The following is a 19,216-nucleotide window of genomic DNA, read 5'->3' as shown; positions in this document are numbered from 1 at the left end:
ATTCGTCCACGGACAACTCGTCCACGGACAACTCGTCCACGGACAACTCGTCCACGGACAACTCGTCCACAGACAACTCGTCCACAGACAACTCGTCCACGGACAATTCGTCCACGGACAACTCGTCCACGGACAACTCGTCCACGGACAACTCGTCCACGGACAACTCGTCCACGGACAACTCGTCCACGGACAACTCGTCCACAGACAACTCGTCCACAGACAATTCGTCCACGGACAATTCGTCCACGGACAATTCGTCCACGGACAACTCGTCCACGGACAACTCGTCCACGGACAACTCGTCCACGGACAACTCGTCCACGGACAACTCGTCCACAGACAACTCGTCCACAGACAATTCGTCCAGGGACAACATGTCGTCCACGCAATTTCTGACAACTCGTCCATGACACTTTTCATGTTCAGCATTATTGATTTGAAGGATTGGATACCTTGAATTTCAAGGTATATTTGACACATTTGGAAGGATTATTAAGTGTATTTTACACGAAAACACAAGACATATCAATATATTTGACAGAATAATAAGCTGTAAAACGCTGCTTCATAGATGACGGCTTTGAGTGATGCGTTCAGGTGCTCGTTAACGTGTTGAAGCTGCAGGGCTCATACAGCAGCGACATTACATACTTTTTCAGCATTATTGATATCACTTCCATAAAGGCAGATTTTTGATGGCTTATTAAAGGTTTATGTCATGTTTTCCTCCTCTGAACTGCCATAAGATCTATTGTGGTCGCCACCATCTTGGATGTTTTGCGCGCTCCCATTGGACCAGCAGCTAACATGTGACTCAAACACGTCACGCATGACAACAACATCAGCTAGTAAAAATATTCCCGACTTTAAACAGTGGTTTAAAAATAAAACTGCGGGGTTACAAATTGAGGACTTTTGACATCTAGCTCAGGACTAATATATCTTTCTAATGGTGTAAAGACTTTGTAGTGTCCCGATGTCGTAACAGGACAACACGTCTTCGTAGTTGATTGCTGCGAGTGATACGTTCAGGTGCATCACGTAAGAGCAGCTTCCGACATGTTAACGGACGGCTCATTCAGTTGCGACATTACTTGATAAACATGATTAAATTATGACTGATAGTCATTAGTGAGCTGGATCATGCAGCACAGCACAGCAGTGCTTCAGTTCTGGGTGGGGTGGGGGGGGGGGGGCGTCATGTGCAAAGACAACAATTCTTCGTGAGAATAAATAGCCATATGATATCATGCTAAATATATATGGACATATACTAGCTATATGAAACATAAAATATCAATTGCAATAATATGTAAAAGTACATTGTACAGGATTTATTTTTTCCCCAAAATTGTGAAATCTTCTCCGTGGACAAGTTGTCCACTGAGGGTGTGTCCGGGGTTGTAGTTTTGTGGACGAGTTGTTCGTGGACAAGTTATCTATGAACGAGATGTCATAGAATCATTGGTTACTCAGTGGTGACTTGGTGCAAAAGTAAACGTTCTCTACACTGAGCACCATGCTGCCTGGAATTCATTGTGGCTTGAATTCCAGGCAGCAGGCGATGGCGAGAAAAATGAAGAAAAAGAAATGAATGGAATGTGTAAATCTTCAACAGGAGGCATTTTGGTATGAGGACTGAGGGAAAGAAAACCTTTTTTTTTTTAACTTTCTTACATAATGGAAATAAGTTTATTTAAGACGTTTTGCACAGATGGGACATAGACGGGGCCCATTCAGTGTGAAGAGGGTTCCAACACTGTTTTTGTGTAAATGAAGTGTTTTTGTGTCATTCTAAAAAAGTGCCATTTTTTTCAGTGATCATTGGGAGTTCAGTACGACATACGATGATCAAGTGAAAACTACAGCCTACAAAAGCTTGTTGAAAATTTAAAGAACTGTAAACTGTGAAATTAATCTTTGAAAATAGTGTTAAAGTTTTGCAAACTGAGTGGTTAACTTGGTAAACTTGGTAACTCATGGTAATCTCAGCAAATTATTCGATTTTTTAACTGGGATGAAATAAAAATGGTTAAAATAAGAATTGGATGACATAATTACAGTAAAATTGGATTTTTGTTTTGTTTTTGTTTGTTTGCAGATTCAAAAGTATGAGTTCACTTTGCAGCTCTCCGTGTGAAGCCGCTGAGGTGATAAAGAGGCTGAAACAACTGTTCTGATATACAGTCTAAAGCCCCATTCCCACCACACAAAAAGAGCGGGAATGGACTGGTATTGTCCTTTCAGGTTCAGGTTTCCACCGCAACAATTTGGGACGTTCTGGAAATAACTGCTCCAAAGGTTGACGCTTTTCTGTCGCCCTTCTGTTGAGGTACTTGGACCATAGAACGGGTCTGGTGCTGAGGAAACCCACTTGGTCACTAATTGGTCAGTGATTTTCTACACGCTCTTAACATTTGAATATGTATGAATCCTCTGTTGTCAACATATTCAGCTTTCTACTGGGTGTTTAATTTTCTTTGCTGTGCAACATTCATTCTGGTCCCAAAGAGCAGATGCGAGGCCGGGGTGGAGACCGGGACCTGGGACCAGACGCTAGGGACACAACCAATACAAGGACAGAGCGCGGGGCTGTCCCCGCGCACCGTGTGTTACGTCTGAATCCACTCATCACGTCGCGTCGCCGACTGGAGCGCCAGTGCCACGTGATGCAACACGATGATGGTACTGGGACTGAGTCCACACATGGTGCGCCGGGACAGGGGCCGCCCCCAACCCCGAGATCTGTCCTCGCATCGCGTCCGAGCAGAAGTCGAGCCGGTCACATCCGGGGGCTTCACTTCACCGGTGTGACGTTGGCTCTCTCGGACCCGACACGGAGTTGTGACTGTCACGTCGCCAGTGACGCCGCATCTCGCACCGAGGCACCACAACCAACCGCACCAGCGTTCGCTCTCTCAGAACCAACACCAAGTTGCAGCTGCAGCTCTGTGGCTGTAAAAAAACAAGTTAACTAAACAACTACTGCAAAGCGAAAGATGTAAACAACAACAGAGGATTCATGAGGTCCAGATCTGCCGCCCTCAGACGAGATTACTGTTGCAACATCACATATCTGCAGCGCTCTCAACCCCACCTACAGTTGTACTTTGTTTTGCAGAGGAAACACGTTTGGGGAGTTCGCCTGGGGCGGTCCACCTGTCCAACGGTAACGCAGGTGTCCTAAGGCCAGCTCAGGGAGGACAGAAACCTCCCGTAGAGCAGAAGGGCAAAAGCTCGCTTGATCTTGATTTTCAGTATGAATACAGACCGTGAAAGCGGCGCCTCACCGTCCTTCTGACTTTGTGGGTTTTAAGCAGGAGGCGTCAGAAAAGTGACCACAGGGAGAACCGGCTTGTGGCGGCCAAGCGTTCATAGCGATGTCGCTGTTTGATCCTTCCATGTCGGCTCTTCCTCTCATTGTGAAGCAGAATTCACCAAGCGTTGGATTGTTCACCCACTAATAGGGAAGGTGAGCTGGTTAGACCGTCGTGAGACACGTTAGTTTTACCCTACTGATGATGTGTTGTTGCAAAGGTAATCCTATTGCAACAACACATCATCAGTTTCTGTCCTCCTTGAGCTCGCCGTAGGACACCTGCGTTACCGTTGCACAGGTGTACCGCCACAGTCAAATTTGGCTCCAGTTACGCTTTGCATTACTGCTCTGGAACGCTCTGTTCCATCACTGCACTGTCTGTGTGCTGGAATCAGGGCTAAAGTACAGACTGTGAGTAGTTCACAGATCACACCGTTAGTAGAGAAGAAAAAAAAGATTGACATTTTGTTTTTGGCCAGGGAGAAGCTGGCAGAGGGAAACTTGGTTCAACCATCGGGGCCGAAGTACTTGGGCACTGATGAACTGTATGAACACGTCGAAAGGATGAACTTACACTATTGATCCTGAAACGTTTTCAGGTGAATAAGTTAAGGGCATCCTCTCACAATGTACAATGATGTTCAGCCAAAGACCATCCCTATTCTCTTCCGGTTCCACTAACATGTTGAGGTTGCTAAGAGGCAGAGCACTGACTCTACTCTCCAACAATCCCATTCAGGAAATATCTTTTGCCGAGATTTTGCTCAAATATCTGACCACCCTGACGATACGGGATTTATTCTGACCCTCTCCTGACCTAAACCAATGGAACAAGTGTGTCCAAGACGACTTTGTGGAGTTCTGGTGCCTGGCAGCAATTGCTGGATAGAATGAGGAAACCAGTTCCTGGTCCATTCACTCTGGTCACCATCTGCTTCTACACAGGGACTCAACAAGGCAGGTCATGTTCAAATGACAATGAAGATATTGCATTTTGTGCCTTTTATTTAGTATGTTTACTTTTTATTCAGCAGATTATATGAGGTTCTGTTTCCAAACTTATTTTGACAACATTCAGAGGTTTCTTTATTTCATTTGTCTGCAGAGTAACTGATTTACCATTGTGTCAGAATAAATGAAAAAACGAGATGAAAAAGTAAAGGACATTTGATAGACACTCACCCTCCAGAGGATCAGCTGGGCTCACTCCGGGCTGATTTCTGTTTCCTGGTGCACAACCACTTTGGTAACAGACATGTCTGGGTGTTGCTCTTTTGCCTCTTTAATGGCCTGAGCCAAAGCCTGAGGAGAAACAAAGACAAACTCAGACCCTGTCGATGGGCTCAACTACAACGTGTCGTATACACAACATGATTAATTGCTCTATGGAGTCAATTCCAACAATAACTCCAGCCTAATGTATCTGAAATGTGCACATTGTTCCACTGACTGCTCTCATGTACTTGTTCTGTTTCTCCTCATGTTCACACACTGTGGTGTTTTGTTGTGTTACGTTCCATCTTCACACATCTGTCACTGTATGGAAATGCCACTGATCTTCTTCAGATAAAATGAGAAACTGTTCTGCAAAAAAAACAATAGATGTGACTCCACACATCGGTTATTCCTTCGTTCTTCACCTTGTCGTGATCAATTTCAGTGTCTCCAGTGATGACAATTCTCTTTTCAATGCGAGTCTCAGAGATCCCTCCTTTCACTGTCTGGAACACACACAAAACAAAATGCAGGCTCGAAAACACATCCAGAACCTGAAGCTGCCTCCTTATTCTGCTGCTAAACCAAAAATCTGTGAATATTGTAAGATTAACTCTTGGGGCAATATTAGCGTCAAAGTCCAACATGAGGTCTCTGTGTCTCACCTCATGTTTCCAATCAACCAATGACCTTCTCCCTCTGTATGTTCCCTTCGTTACGAGTTCCACCTGTGTCCACCCCTCCACCTCTGTTGTCTTTGTCAGATGGTCTTGTCAACATGTGCTCCTTGCCTACCTGTCGCCCGTGTGTCCCTGCACTGTTTCAACAAACCTGGCTTTTACGGAACTTCATGAGTCTAGTAATCATGCAGTTTTTACTGTGGTTCCCACCAGGCTTTAGATTCCCGTGTGCCTGACCCGTTGGTCCCTGTCCCGAGTTTCCTGGCAGGTGCCTCTGTTTAGAGCCCCCCCCCCCCCCCTCCTTGGCCCACGTGCCTTCCGCATTCCCCTCACCTTGTCTTTGGGCCACCAGGTGCCAGCCCTTGAAGGCAGTGATCGTGTAATACGTCGGACAGTCTGTCATTACCAATAAAAAGGCCCTTGGTCCAGTTAATACCCTCTCAAAACCGGCCTCATGTCTGAATTTTTCATTGATCACTCTCAGGGCTCGATATTTAGGCTTGTCTGAACGTCCCAGGATAGTAAAAGCTTTGCTCGGTCAAGTGAATCGTCTACCCTCCTTGCCCGAACAGTATAGCGAGGCGCTCTGCAGCCAGTTGTCACCGTTTTAAAACGCCAGCTCACCGAAGAGAACACGTCAAAAGACAAAGAACTGGTGCCAACTCTGGCCCTGGCTCCGAACTCGCCCCTGGTTCTTTCTGGATTGAAAAGCCCTCACTGGAAGCTTTCGTAAATAGAAACGTTTTGAGTCTGGTCTTAAAAGTAGAGACTGTCTCAGCCTCTCTAACTGAAACTGGGATCTGGTTCCACAAGACGGAGCTGGAGAGCTGAACGCTCCGCCTCCATTCTACTTTTAGAAACCCTAGGAACCTCCAGGGGGCAGTACTGAGAACCTAGAGTTCTGTAGAAACCCTAGGAACCTCCAGGGGGCAGTACTGAGAACCTAGAGTTCTTCTGGGGAGATACGGGACTAACAGTTCTTTAAGATATGATGGAGCCTGGTTGTTAAGAGCTTTATAAGTTAGGAGGATTTTAAATTCTATTCTAGATTTAACCCTCTGCGGCCGGCGGACGCACCGGTGCGTCCTAATCACATGACTGTTTTAAAAGGCAGTAGCGTCACAGCGCAGCGTCATCTGGTCCAGTGTTTCAATCTGTGTCGAAAGTGCAGATATACAACTACCAAATCGTTTAAAAATTATGTTGATAGCCCAAATACAAGTGCAGATATGAGGAAAACTGTGTCCGTGTTTTTCCGTAACATTGTAGGTAAGGTGCACCAAGAGCGCTTCCAAGACGAAGTGAAAGGAGCGCAGAAGCAAAAAGCAACGGTCGTAATATATCAGTATACCTTTCACTCATTGGTTGAGAAGAAGGGCCCATGTCCAATCAAAAGTTTTCACAGGTGGAGGTACCATTTCAAATTGTCCACCTGTGAAAAAGTAAGCAGAGAGCGGCGGCGAGAGAGAGACGGAGCTAGCGAGAGTGAGTTGTGATTTATATCAGAAAAATAGCGATTATTACCGTGATTTGACCGTGTAGTTAGCGTGTAGTGAGTGAGATTAGAGTGTTTTTTAGTTTCGAGTGAACTCTTTTTTTTTCTATCAAGACAATGAGGCGCCTCATGAACGTCAATCAGGTGCTCCGACTTTTTTCTTTGAAGGAGAAGAAGAGCACATCAAGTCTGACACTGAGTTTGAGACTGATTCTGATATTGAAGACCACAACTTGGTTTTGGAAGAGGGGAGAAAGGGACCAGCGGGAACAGAGGAGAGAGAGGATCCTTGGAGGAGCTCAGCTCAACGCAGCAGGTCCACATGGTCCAGATCTCCCAGAGGAGGCAGCAGGTCCACATGGTCCAGATCTCCCAGAGGAGGCAGCAGGTCCACATGGTCCAGATCTCCCAGAGGAGGCAGCAGGTCCACATGGTCCAGATCTCCCAGAGGAGGCAGCAGGTCCACATGGTCCAGATCTCCCAGAGGAGGCAGCAGGTCCACATGGTCCAGATCTCCCAGAGGAGGCAGCAGGTCCACATGGTCCAGATCTCCCAGAGGAGGCAGCAGGTCCACATGGTCCAGATCTCCCAGAGGAGGCAGCAGGTCCACATGGTCCAGATCTCCCAGAGGAGGCAGCAGGTCCACATGGTCCAGATCTCCCAGAGGAGGCAGCAGGTCCACGTGGTCCAGATCTCCCAGAGGAGGCAGCAGGTCAGACATGACGGAGCAGCCATGCTGCTCTGATGCCTGGAAGACTGAGGGATGTTGACTCTGGTCCTGAGGGAAGCAGATTTCAACCCAGGAGAACTCCAGGGGTCCAGTTGGACACTCACTCCACCCATACATCAAAGGACCTTTTCCTCTTGTTTTTTGGCACTGATTCAGTGAAAACTATCTGCAGAAATACCAATAAAAATGCTGCAAAAAACAAAATAGCTGGAAAGAAATATGCACGGACCGACATAGAACCAGAGCATTTGCAAAGGTTCTTGGGACTCCTGCTCTACATGTCGCTGGTGTCTCTTCCCAGTGCAAAAGACTTCTGGAAACAATCACATTCTGTCTGCACCTCTTCCCCCTAAAGTCATGCCCAGAGACAGATTCTTGTCCATTCTTTGGAATGTCCACCTGGAAAATGACAGAAAAAAAAGGAACACCAGCACATGACAAACTTTTTAGAGTCAAGCCTCTTTATGATGACCTCCACACTGCCTGCCAAGCTTACTACCCCCCAAAGAGGGAGCTGGCAGTGGATGAAAGGATGGTGGCAACAAAAGCCCAAACTGGCATGACTCAATATATCAAAGATCAGCCAACTAAATGGGGACTGAAACTCTTTGTTTTGGCTGAGTCATCCACTGGTTCGACATTTCCACTGGGAAGAGAACAACCTCCAGTGAACATGGGCTGTCTTATGATGTGGTGATGAACCTTTCTTGGCACTGGGTCCCACATCTACGTGGACAATTTCTATACAAGTCCCAAACTGTTCATGGAACTGGAGAAAATGAAGTTTGGAGCATGTGGGACGTACAGGGAGAAGTGGAAAGGCTGCCCCAGAGGCAAGGAAAATGCGCTCACCAAAAAAAAGTGAGAGAGGATCTGTGAGGTGGATCCGTGAGGCAGCTGGTGTTTGTAAAGTGGATGGACACTCGGGAGGTGGCTGTGTGCTCCACCATTCATCCTGCAGTGGTACAACAGACTGCACGGAGGAGAGTGAAGGACAGAGATGGACACTGGACGGTGAGAAACATCCCCTGCCCCAAACCAATATTGGAATACAACAAACACATGGGTGGGGTTGATTTGTCAGACTGCAGTACTGCAGGACTACTCAGCTCATCGTAAAACTGCCCGGTGGGACAAGACTGTTTGACTCCACTTCCTCGACATCGCAACGACGAATGATTACATTCTTCATCCAGAGTTGTGCCGTGTGAAGGAGGGCAGCCAACGTCCCACGAAAACCTCCTGTGGAGCTGCTCTGTCAGCTTAGTGACACAGATGCAGCAGGTGTCCCCCAGACCAGGACAGCTGTCCCCCAGACCAGGACAGGTGTCCCCCAGACAAGGACAGCTGTCCCCCAGACCAGGACAGGTGTCCCCCAGACAAGGACAGCTGTCCCCCAGACCAGGACAGGTGTCCCCCAGACAAGGACAGCTGTCCCCCAGACCAGGACAGCTGTCCCCCAGACCAGGACAGGTGTCCCCCAGACAAGGACAGCTGTCCCCCAGACCAGGACAGGTGTCCCCCAGACAAGGACAGCTGTCCCCCAGACCAGGACAGGTGTCCCCCAGACCAGGACAGCTGTCCCCCAGACCAGGACAGGTGTCCCCCAGACAAGGACAGCTGTCCCCCAGACCAGGACAGGTGTCCCCCAGACCAGGACAGGTGTCCCCCCAGACAAGGACAGGTGTCTCCCAGACCAGGACAGATGTCCCCCCAGACCAGGACAGGTGTCCCCCAGACCAGGACAGGTGTCCCCCAGACAAGGACAGGTGTCTCCCAGACCAGGACAGGTGTCCCCCCAGACCAGGACAGGTGTCCCCCAGACCAGGACAGCTGTCCCCCCAGACCAGGACAGGTGTCCCCCAGACCAGGACAGCTGTCCCCCCAGACCAGGACAGGTGTCTCCCAGACAAGGACAGGTGTCCCCCCCAGACCAGGACAGGTGTCCCCCCAGACCAGGACAGGTGTCTCCCAGACCAGGACAGGTGTCCCCCAGACCAGGACAGGTGTCTCCCAGACCAGGACAGGTGTCCCCCCAGACCAGGACAGGTGTCCCCCCAGACCAGGACAGGTGTCTCCCAGACCAGGACAGGTGTCCCCCCAGAGAAGGACAGGTGTCTCCCAGACCAGGACAGGTGTCCCCCCAGACAAGGACAGGTGTCTCCCAGACCAGGACAGGTGTCTCCCCAGACCAGGACAGGTGTCCCCCAGACCAGGACAGCTGTCCCCCCCTGTCCCCATCATTCCAGCTCCACCACAACAGCCAAAGGCTCAAATGTAAACATTGCCTGCAGGAACACAAGAAAAGAAAAGACACTTCATGGAAATGTCCTCCCTGTGACGTGTCCCTCTGTGTTGTGTTGGACACAATCAGTTTTTTTGAGTGGCACAAATCATTTTTCTTCACCTGATATTGTATGTGTGACCTTTTGTAAATTGTTGTGCAAAAAACGCCTGAGGAATTGCTTCTTATTTCACTGTAAATATTTGTATGTAGCTGGTTTTTGAGTCCTGTTTTGATAAATCTTTGAAAAATATAGTTCATATTTACTTCACAAGTAAACCAGCAAGTTGTTGTTTATCTGTTCGCCAGGCAACTGCCACACTTCCAGAAAGAGCGAGTCCAACAACTCTTGTGGTTTGCGTGGGTCATCGCAATCTCTCTTTACACCCACCTGGTGGTCACATGGAGTCACTGCGCTCTCTTTACACCCGCCTGGTGGTCACATGGAGTCACTGCGCTCTCTTTACACCCACCTGGTGGTCACATCGAGTCACTGCGCTCTCTTTACACCCACCTGGTGGTCACATGGAGTCACTGCGCTCTCTTTACACCCACCTGGTGGTCACATGGAGTCACTGCGCTCTCTTTACACCCACCTGGTGGTCACATGGAGTCACTGCGCTCTCTTTACACCCACCTGGTGGTCACATGGAGTCACTGCGCTCTCTTTACACCCACCTGGTGGTCACATGGAGTCACTGCGCTCTCTTTACACCCACCTGGTGGTCACATCGAGTCACTGCGCTCTCTTTACACCCACCTGGTGGTCACATCGAGTCACTGCGCTCTCTTTACACCCACCTGGTGGTCACATCGAGTCACTGCGCTCTCTTTACACCCACCTGGTGGTCACATGGAGTCACTGCGCTCTCTTTACACCCACCTGGTGGTCACATCGAGTCACTGCGCTCTCCCTCCACACCCCACCGCCCCTAGTGGTCACCCCGACCAGACGCCTGCCTCCCTCTGCCTGGTGGACAGTCGTGGTCATTACATCCCCACTGAGACTCTACACGCACACACACACACACACACACACACACACACACACACACACACACACACACACACACACACACACACACACACACACACACACACACACACACACACACACACACACACACACACACACACACACACACACTCTCTTTGTACATAGTGTTTACTGTTTAGTCGATTAGATCTCTGTGTTAGATGACATTTGCTACTTGAATGTGTTGATTTATGATATAATTTCTGAATTAATACACTTTTGTAATAAACGTCTGTTAGCTGAATCGATTCCTAGTAATTATTGTGTATTTATTGTTGACAATTCACTGGTTTGTAACAGCCTGTGCTCAAATCTCGCACCTTCCTGGTTATTTAATTTATTCAAATTAATAATTTTTCATTAAACCATTTTTGATCATTTATTAACTTCTAAGTAATTACTCAATTACTCTTGGAGTTGTTGATGAATAAATGAGTTTATTTCCATTAATAATTAACATTTTTCATGAATTACTTTCAGTGATTTATTACTTTCAGTAATATTACTTACATTAATTTTAACACTAATAACCAACCATAAATCCCGACAAATGCGTGGATTAGTTTTCCGTGTGTAGTAAATCATTGACCAATCAGCAGACGGCTCCTCAAACTCAGACCCGTTCCATGGTCCTGGTACCCTGATGGAGGGGGGGCGGAGAAGTGGCCGCCATTGGAGCGGTTGTTTCCACATTCCTGCGGTGAAAACGCGAACCTTAACGGACTAAACCCGTCTATCCCTGCACTCTTTGTGTGGTGGACACGGCCTTATGACAAGTAGACCCGGCTGCTGGGTTTTCACCTCAGAATGCAGAAGATTTAAAGTGAGATTTTCAAAGGATTTCTGGTTAGTTTTAGGTCTGTGATCGATAAGAAGGCTAGAGGTATAAACTCCTCCTCCTCCAGTTTCTCCAGGAAGATGGTGATGAACATGATGGGAGGAGTTTCTTCATTGAGGCTGAGATATTCATCTCTTTTTAACCAGGTTTCAATGAGGGGCAATAAATCACATTTGTGATCCGTTATTAAATCACTTACAAGTAAAGATTTAGACGATAGTGAGCGAATATTTAACAGTCCACGTTTGATGATTGTGGGATTTTTTTTTTTAACCAATGGAGGCAGTGTTGATTATGATCAAATTCCTATGATTAACGGCTCTCCTGTGGGATTCACCTGGTCTTGGATAGAGTGTAGGGTGTTGATCGTTAGATGAAGGGTTTGATTGTTAGAGGGTGAAGGGGGCCGCAGGAAGAACGTCATCAAGAGTAAATCCCCCTCCTTCAGTGAGTGACTGGACCAGTCACCTGCCCAGTTGTGCTCACCTTGGTGATCTGGGTGGTGGTGGTGGTGCTGATGGTCTCGGAGGTGATGGTCTGGGCACTCATCAACACTCCTGAGTCCCGCTCGGCCACGCTGTCCACTGGCTGTGGGAAACACACCTTTTGAGAGTTAAACAAGAAAGTAATGATCAAATAAAATACTATCAAGTTAGTCACAGTACAAACAGATTCATATTTAGATTTATACAACATTCACAAATAAATCTTGAATTGTTTTATGCATCAAGTTGGAGCCATATAAAGAGCAGCCACGCAGAAACCTGCTCCACAGTGGAGTGACTAAAACATTGACAGCGTCCCAGTCACTTAACAGAGAGCCTAGAAAAATGTGCAACTTTTAGAGACTGAAGGCTACAACTTATATCATTTGATTATATTTTCCCATATTGTTTTTTGTATTGTACATGATGTTCCATTGCAAATACAATTATTATGGTTTGACGATAATAATTAAGACTATTCTCTGATGTTTTAAGATTGATGCTTTGTCATTTTTTGGGAAATTTGAAAATGTGTTAAGCCCCGGTGACAACCCACTCTGCATGTTTTTAGTCCGTACGGTTTTTGGGGAGGCCACGGCCGCCACATTTTTCTGAGGAGTGGCAAGAGCAGGGAGGGAGTACGTCAACGCACGTCACTCGCACGGTTGCACAAGGTGAAAGCACGTGGCCCGCACGCCACATCTGGCCATGAGCGGTTGCGTGCATCGTACGTTGAACACACGGTAAGTGAGTTGTACGTCCTTACAACATGCTTACAGCGTACGATCTCCGTGTCATTACCACGTTATCCTATGGAGGTCGTACCTACACGTGCTGCTCACGTACGGTGTCCTTACTCACTTGCAGGTTGTAAGTGCGTGCAAGTGCGATGAACCAGAGTTTTTCTGCCCGATGTCCCAGCTGCTGCCGCCTCCAGATTCCACCGCAGAGACTCCGGGTTCTGATGCTGCAAGAGCAGCTTCAAGTGGCAGCGCATGAGCATGACGTGGTATTACTTGCTTTGATACGGGAGAGGGGAAAAAAACACGGGACAGACAACGAGGACTCTGACACAGGAGATGGTGGTTTTCCATGCAGAAATCAGTCCACACGCCGTGCGTTGTAACTGCGGAGCAAGTGTTTACTCAGTCTGCGTGCTCATTGGACAGTAGAACTGGGGAAGGGCCAAGCACGCAGACGACACACCTACATGCGCAGCAGAGAGTCAGTGCGTTGTGCGCTCAGTGGCCGTAGAAGGCACGTGTGTCACCTGTACTGGGGTTACTCCATAGCCGAACGCAGCGAAAGTTCCACATGCACAAAAAATGCTATGGCGTGTCTGTGTGCTCCACCGGCTCTCACCAGCAACCGATCCACAAATTTTGCCCACGTTTTTGTACGTATAGGCGGCACGCACGGGTTGAGACCGGGGCTTTAGTCCTTCATTTAGGTAGAGTTGGATTTTAAACATGTTACAAACACAATGTATTAATTTATTATAGTCCCATTCTGACTTACTCAAAGGTTCAAAGGTGACTACAATGATACCCGCAAGTAGATTTTTATGCAGCAGGAGAGAGCATCTGGTAGTACATACAGATACATTAGAAATGCAGGACAGTAAAAAACAGTAAGGGCACAGACATAGATTGGTCACTCACAGGCTCACAGGTTTAAAAGTGAATAAATAAATAAATAGAAGGAACCACTAAAATGTCCCCAAGAAGACTCGGGACAAAAAGTAGATACAAATCCAGTTGAACTTCCTTACATAACAAAACCTAAGAACAAGGTGCATTTAGGACTCATTTAGAAAGGAAATAGCAGCAGGAACTCCCTGGCCAGTGGTTAGGAGTCATCTCCAGAAATGGAGCTGGCCAGTCACTGTAGCTGCCTGTTGCAGCTAACATAGAAAGTAGGATTCCCCAATTCCAGGCCTTGAGGTCTGGTGTCATGCATGTTTTAGGTTGATCCAAGTTGCGACACACCTGAATGCAATAAGGGCCTCGTTACTTGGCTTGTTTGCAAGCTTGATGATGACGTTAACATCAGATTGAGGGGTGCTGAAGCTGGGAGAACATAAAAGGAATACAAACAGCAAATGTAACCCATGAAATATGTCTTTATGCAGATTATGTATTACTTTTCCTACAAAACGCACAGACCTCTCTTCCAGAAACAATAGAACTAATAGAGAGATTCTCTGCAATTTCAGAATATTCTATAAATTGGAATAAATCAGTTGTCTTACCTATTAACTCTATTTTTCAGCACAAATCAAATACCCCACTAAAACCAGGGAACATCAAATACCTCAGCATTAATATCTCAGCCAAGCTGTCAGACTTGGTGCACTTAAACTACACCCCCCTTATTAAAACAATAGAAGAGGACCTCACTCGATGGAGGACACTTCCTATATCACTTATAGGGAGAGTAGCAGCAATTAAAATGATGGTCCTGCCTAAAATTAACTACATCTTTTCAATGATCCCAACAAAACCACCAAAAACATGGTTTCATACGTTGGATTCCCATATCTCAAAATTCTTATGGAAAAATAAACCATCACGTATAAGTTTAAAAACACTACAGAACACCAAGGACCAAGGAGGCTTAGAACTTCCAAACTTTTCTAATTATTATCTTGCCAATAAATGACTTTATGTTGTAAAATGGATTAATCAGAAACTTAGATGAAGGCTGGCTGGACATTGAAAAAACCTTCTGTGAAGATCTCCACATCAGAGACCTTCCTTTCTTCAGTCCTGTCATCAAAAAACACAACTGCTTTAAAAGCATCAATATAAACAATCTCTGACAGCTTGGTGGGAATTTCTTCAAATGAATGGATCGTCACTCATTCCCTGCAAACTCACACCTTCTGGAACAATCCTGACATCCTGCAAAGGAAGAAACCAAGAAACTTCACAAGATGGCAGAACAAGGGAAGAAGAACCTTGGAACACCTTCTCTTCAATAACTCTTCTATTCCATTTAAAGATCTAATAGAAACTTATGGTATCAGTCAAAATAACTATCTGGAACATCTTCAGCTCCAGTCAATAATACAAACAAAGTTCAAACTAGAAGAGATGAACCTAAACTGACCTCAGACAAACCTCCTGACGATCTCAGCACCAAAACCACTTTCTAAAATCCTTTAATCCTGTCTTGTTCCAAAACCACAATATCCCTTCAAGCTCCACATGTGAAGAAGATCTCAACATCAACACAGACCCAACGCTTTGGTCACTAATCTGTAGAAACACATTCACAATGAGCAGAAACACCAATATACAGCTCAGACAATAACCCTACCCTGTGATCTCCCTGATACCTGTCTACACTGTGATCTCCTTGATACCTGTCTACACTGTGATCTCCCTGATACATGTCTACATTGTGATCTCCTTGATACCTGTCTACACTGTGATCTCCCTGATACCTGTCTACACTGTGATCTCCCTGATACCTGTCTACACTGTGATCTCCTTGATACCTGTCTACACTGTGATCTCCCTGATACATGTCTACACTGTGATCTCCTTGATACCTGTCTACACTGTGATCTCCCTGATACCTGTCTACACTGTGATCTCCCTGATACCCATCTACACTGTGATCTCCCTGATACCTGTCTACACTGTGATCTCCCTGATACCCGTCTACACTGTGATCTCCTTGATACCTGTCTACACTGTGATCTCCTTGATACCTGTCTACACTGTGATCTCCCTGATACCCGTCTACACTGTGATCTCCCTGATACATGTCTACATTGTGATCTCCTTGATACCTGTCTACACTGTGATCTCCCTGATACCTGTCTACACTGTGATCTCCCTGATACCTGTCTACACTGTGATCTCCTTGATACCTGTATACACTGTGATCTCCCTGATACCTGTCTACACTGTGATCTCCCTGATACCTGTCTACACTGTGACCTCCCTGATACCTGTCTACACTGTGATCTCCCTGATACCTGTCTACACTGTGATCTCCCTGATACCTGTCTACACTGTGACCTCCCTGATACCTGTCTACACTGTGATCTCCCTGATACCTGTCTACACTGTGATCTCCCTGATACCTGTATACACTGTGATCTCCCTGATACATGTCTACACTGTGATCTCCTTGATGCCTGTCTACACTGTGATCTCATTGATGCCTGTCTACACTGTGATCTCCCTGATGCCTGTCTACACTGTGATCTCCCTGATGCCTGTCTACACTGTGATCTCATTGATGCCTGTCTACACTGTGATCTCCCTGATGCCTGTCTACACTGTGATCTCCTTGATGCCTGTCTACACTGTGATCTCATTGATGCCTGTCTACACTGTGATCTCCCTGATACCTGTCTACACTGTGATCTCCTTGATACCTGGCTACACTGTGATCTCCCTGATACCTGTCTACACTGTGATCTCCCTGATACCTGTCTACACTGTGATCTCCCTGATACCTGTCTACCCTGTGATCTCCCTGATACCCGTCTACACTGTGATCTCCTTGATACCCGTCTACACACACTCTGGCAATGTACACCAGTCCAAACATTCTGGTAAAAGATCTGTGAAGACTTATCGTTATACCTGGACCCCCCCATTCCAGTCTCACCTGCACTTTGCCTGTTAGGTGATCTCACAGAAATTATAAGAGAGAAAAACGAGTCCTTCACACTCCTGGTCTCCTGAAGCATCGCTAAAAAGTTGATCCTCATGAACTGGAAATCCAAAAGTAATCTGAATATAAAGTTATTTAAAAACTTACTCCTAGACCACATCACATTGGAGAGAATGTTTGTTTGTAGGAAAAATCATTTGGCACAATTTGAATTGACATGGTCCCCAATAATTAAATACACCATGTAGCCCTGTGGGGGGGTGCTCTGGGCCGTGGGTGGACACGCACACACACACACACACACACACACACACACACACACACACACACACACACACACACACACACACACACACACACACACACACACACACACACACACACACACACACACACACACACACACAAAACCAATGGAGGCAGCAAAGCAAAGCACTCAGCACATCCATTGTAAGCAATTTGGGGTTCAGTGTCTTGCTCAAGGACACTATGACATGTGGACATTGTTCTCATGTAAACACCCAGCTGGAGTAATCTCCAAGTACACAGTGGTGTTTTGAGAGTGCACTGGTTGGAGATGGTAGTCAGACCATGGTGTCCTGCTGAAAGACTTTCAGTGTGTCTACAGGATGACATCAGACTGAGAGGCCGGACTAGATAATTAGTGAAAAAACTTCTTGGAACTTTGCTTATTTATTGTGTTGCAGTAAGGACTTTAATTACTGATAAAATCCATATATTCACACTTTGATATGGATCTCAGAGTAACACCTGCAATAATACTGAACAATGTGCCTGTATACATGCATGCATGTACATCTGTACATATGCAAGTATCTACATGCAGGGTGGCTTAGCCAAGGTCCAAACAAATTGTCAGACTGGCTTTGCTCTCCACAGAGAAAAAGACAAACACACATACAAATCAAATCAAACAAATCTCTGTCAAGGGGACCTATTGTACTTTTCCATATGTTCTGTTATTCATATGACGATACGACATTTGAATTAAATTTAATGTGCATAGTTGATGTCGGGACTCAAAAATGCATGCACACAGGTTCAAATATACAGTAAAACCTCTGATGTAGGGATGCTCTAAACCAGGGGTGGGCAACCCTGGTCCTGGAGGGCCGCAGCCCTGCACGGTTTAGACGTCTCCTCACATCAATACAGCAATTAGTGGCTCCTTGCCCAGCTTTCTGCAGAGCCTCATCATGATAACAGGTGTGTTTGAGCAGGGAAACATCTAAAACATGCAGGGCTGCGGCCCTCGAGGACCAGGATTGCCCCCCCTGGTCTAAACCCAGGGACAGGTGTTCTGAAGGCAGGCGTCTCCTCATCGGAGGGACGGGTCAAGATGACAAATTGTAGGACCAGTTGATATTGAATGAACCGAACAAGAAATATGTTATGGTTTCTCTCTCTCTCTCTCTCTCTCTCTCTCTCTCTCTCTCTCTCTCTCTCTCTCTCTCTCTCTCTCTCTCTCTCTCCTCTCTCTCTCTCTCTCTCTCTCTCTCTCTCTCTCTCTCTCTCTCTCTCTCTCTCTCTCTCTCTCTCTCTCTCTCTCTCTCTCTCTCTCTCTCTCTCTCTCTCTCTATATATATATATATATATATTAAGATGTATACAAGAGATATAAGATGTATACAACCATTCAAAAAATTGAATTTTGCTATAATAACCTTTAAATTTACATTTCAGTTTTTCTTTGTTGTGGCCAAAATGTATGTAATTAAATCACCTATATGTTTGCAAGATCAAAAAGTTAGTACTTAAAATTATTACAATCTCAACATAGTCCATTTTAATAAAAGTTTCTCGCGCAAAATACAATGAAATGTCAAAAAAAGCCCAAACTTGTATAAATCCTCTATAAGCACTTTGCTTGGTGGGACCAGAACGGAGCCTCTTGGTTGGTTTTGGCCCACGGCCCTTCAGTTTTCTTCTCTCAAATGAAAGTGAAACTTAAGTACGCATGATGTCAAACTCGTCATTCAACCTGTGCGCTAGGCTCCGACCCTCTGTTGGAAATTTCGGGATTGTTACGTTATGGAACGTTAAAAAGTGAACAAGGAGTGTAGTATGGAGGCAATTGTGGAGCCTTTTTTTTTTTGAATATTCCAGTAATTGGGTCCAGCCCAATTATTTTGGCAGTTTCAGTGTCACTCAGCTTTAGACTTGTCAAGAAATCCTGTCTGTTGTCCACATTTGGCAGGTTGTCCCATGATCACAGTGTGTTAACAGTGAAATATGTGTCGTGCACAGCCATGTGTCTGCCCCAGTACAGGTTGTCGCTTTTAGCGCGTCCGCTCCTCAGAGGTTCTACTGTATTGAAAGAAAAAGATTTCCAAAAGCTGAAGAACTGAGTTTTCAATCGAGGGGGTCAGTTAAAAAGAACGTCTATATTTTAATGAAGGTCTTTCTAACGGACCAGTACAGATATTACGAAGAAACTTATTCATGAGTCAAAATGTACATCTCGCAGAGTTTCCA

The 19,216-nt window shown here is 46.1% G+C and overlaps 1 protein-coding gene across 1 annotated transcript in view; it reads right to left on the bottom strand.

Moving 5' to 3' along the window:
• Positions 1-4,525: 4,525 nt before the first annotated feature.
• The window catches only part of epb41a (erythrocyte membrane protein band 4.1a), a gene marked incomplete at both ends in the record, with an annotated part of 80,461 nt that continues 65,770 nt past the window's right edge, over positions 4,526-19,216 (bottom strand). Inside the window, 3 exons of the mRNA XM_080516462.1 lie at positions 4,526-4,624; positions 4,963-5,043; positions 12,087-12,188. Coding sequence (XP_080372588.1) covers positions 4,526-4,624; positions 4,963-5,043; positions 12,087-12,188 — 282 coding nt within the window. The remainder of the gene's footprint in view (positions 4,625-4,962; positions 5,044-12,086; positions 12,189-19,216) is intronic.

The sequence above is a fragment of the Blennius ocellaris genome (genome assembly GCF_963422515.1).
Source record: "Blennius ocellaris genome assembly, chromosome: 20".
Taxonomy (NCBI): Eukaryota; Metazoa; Chordata; class Actinopteri; order Blenniiformes; family Blenniidae; genus Blennius; species Blennius ocellaris.
This window is presented reverse-complemented; position numbering and strand designations above follow the sequence as displayed.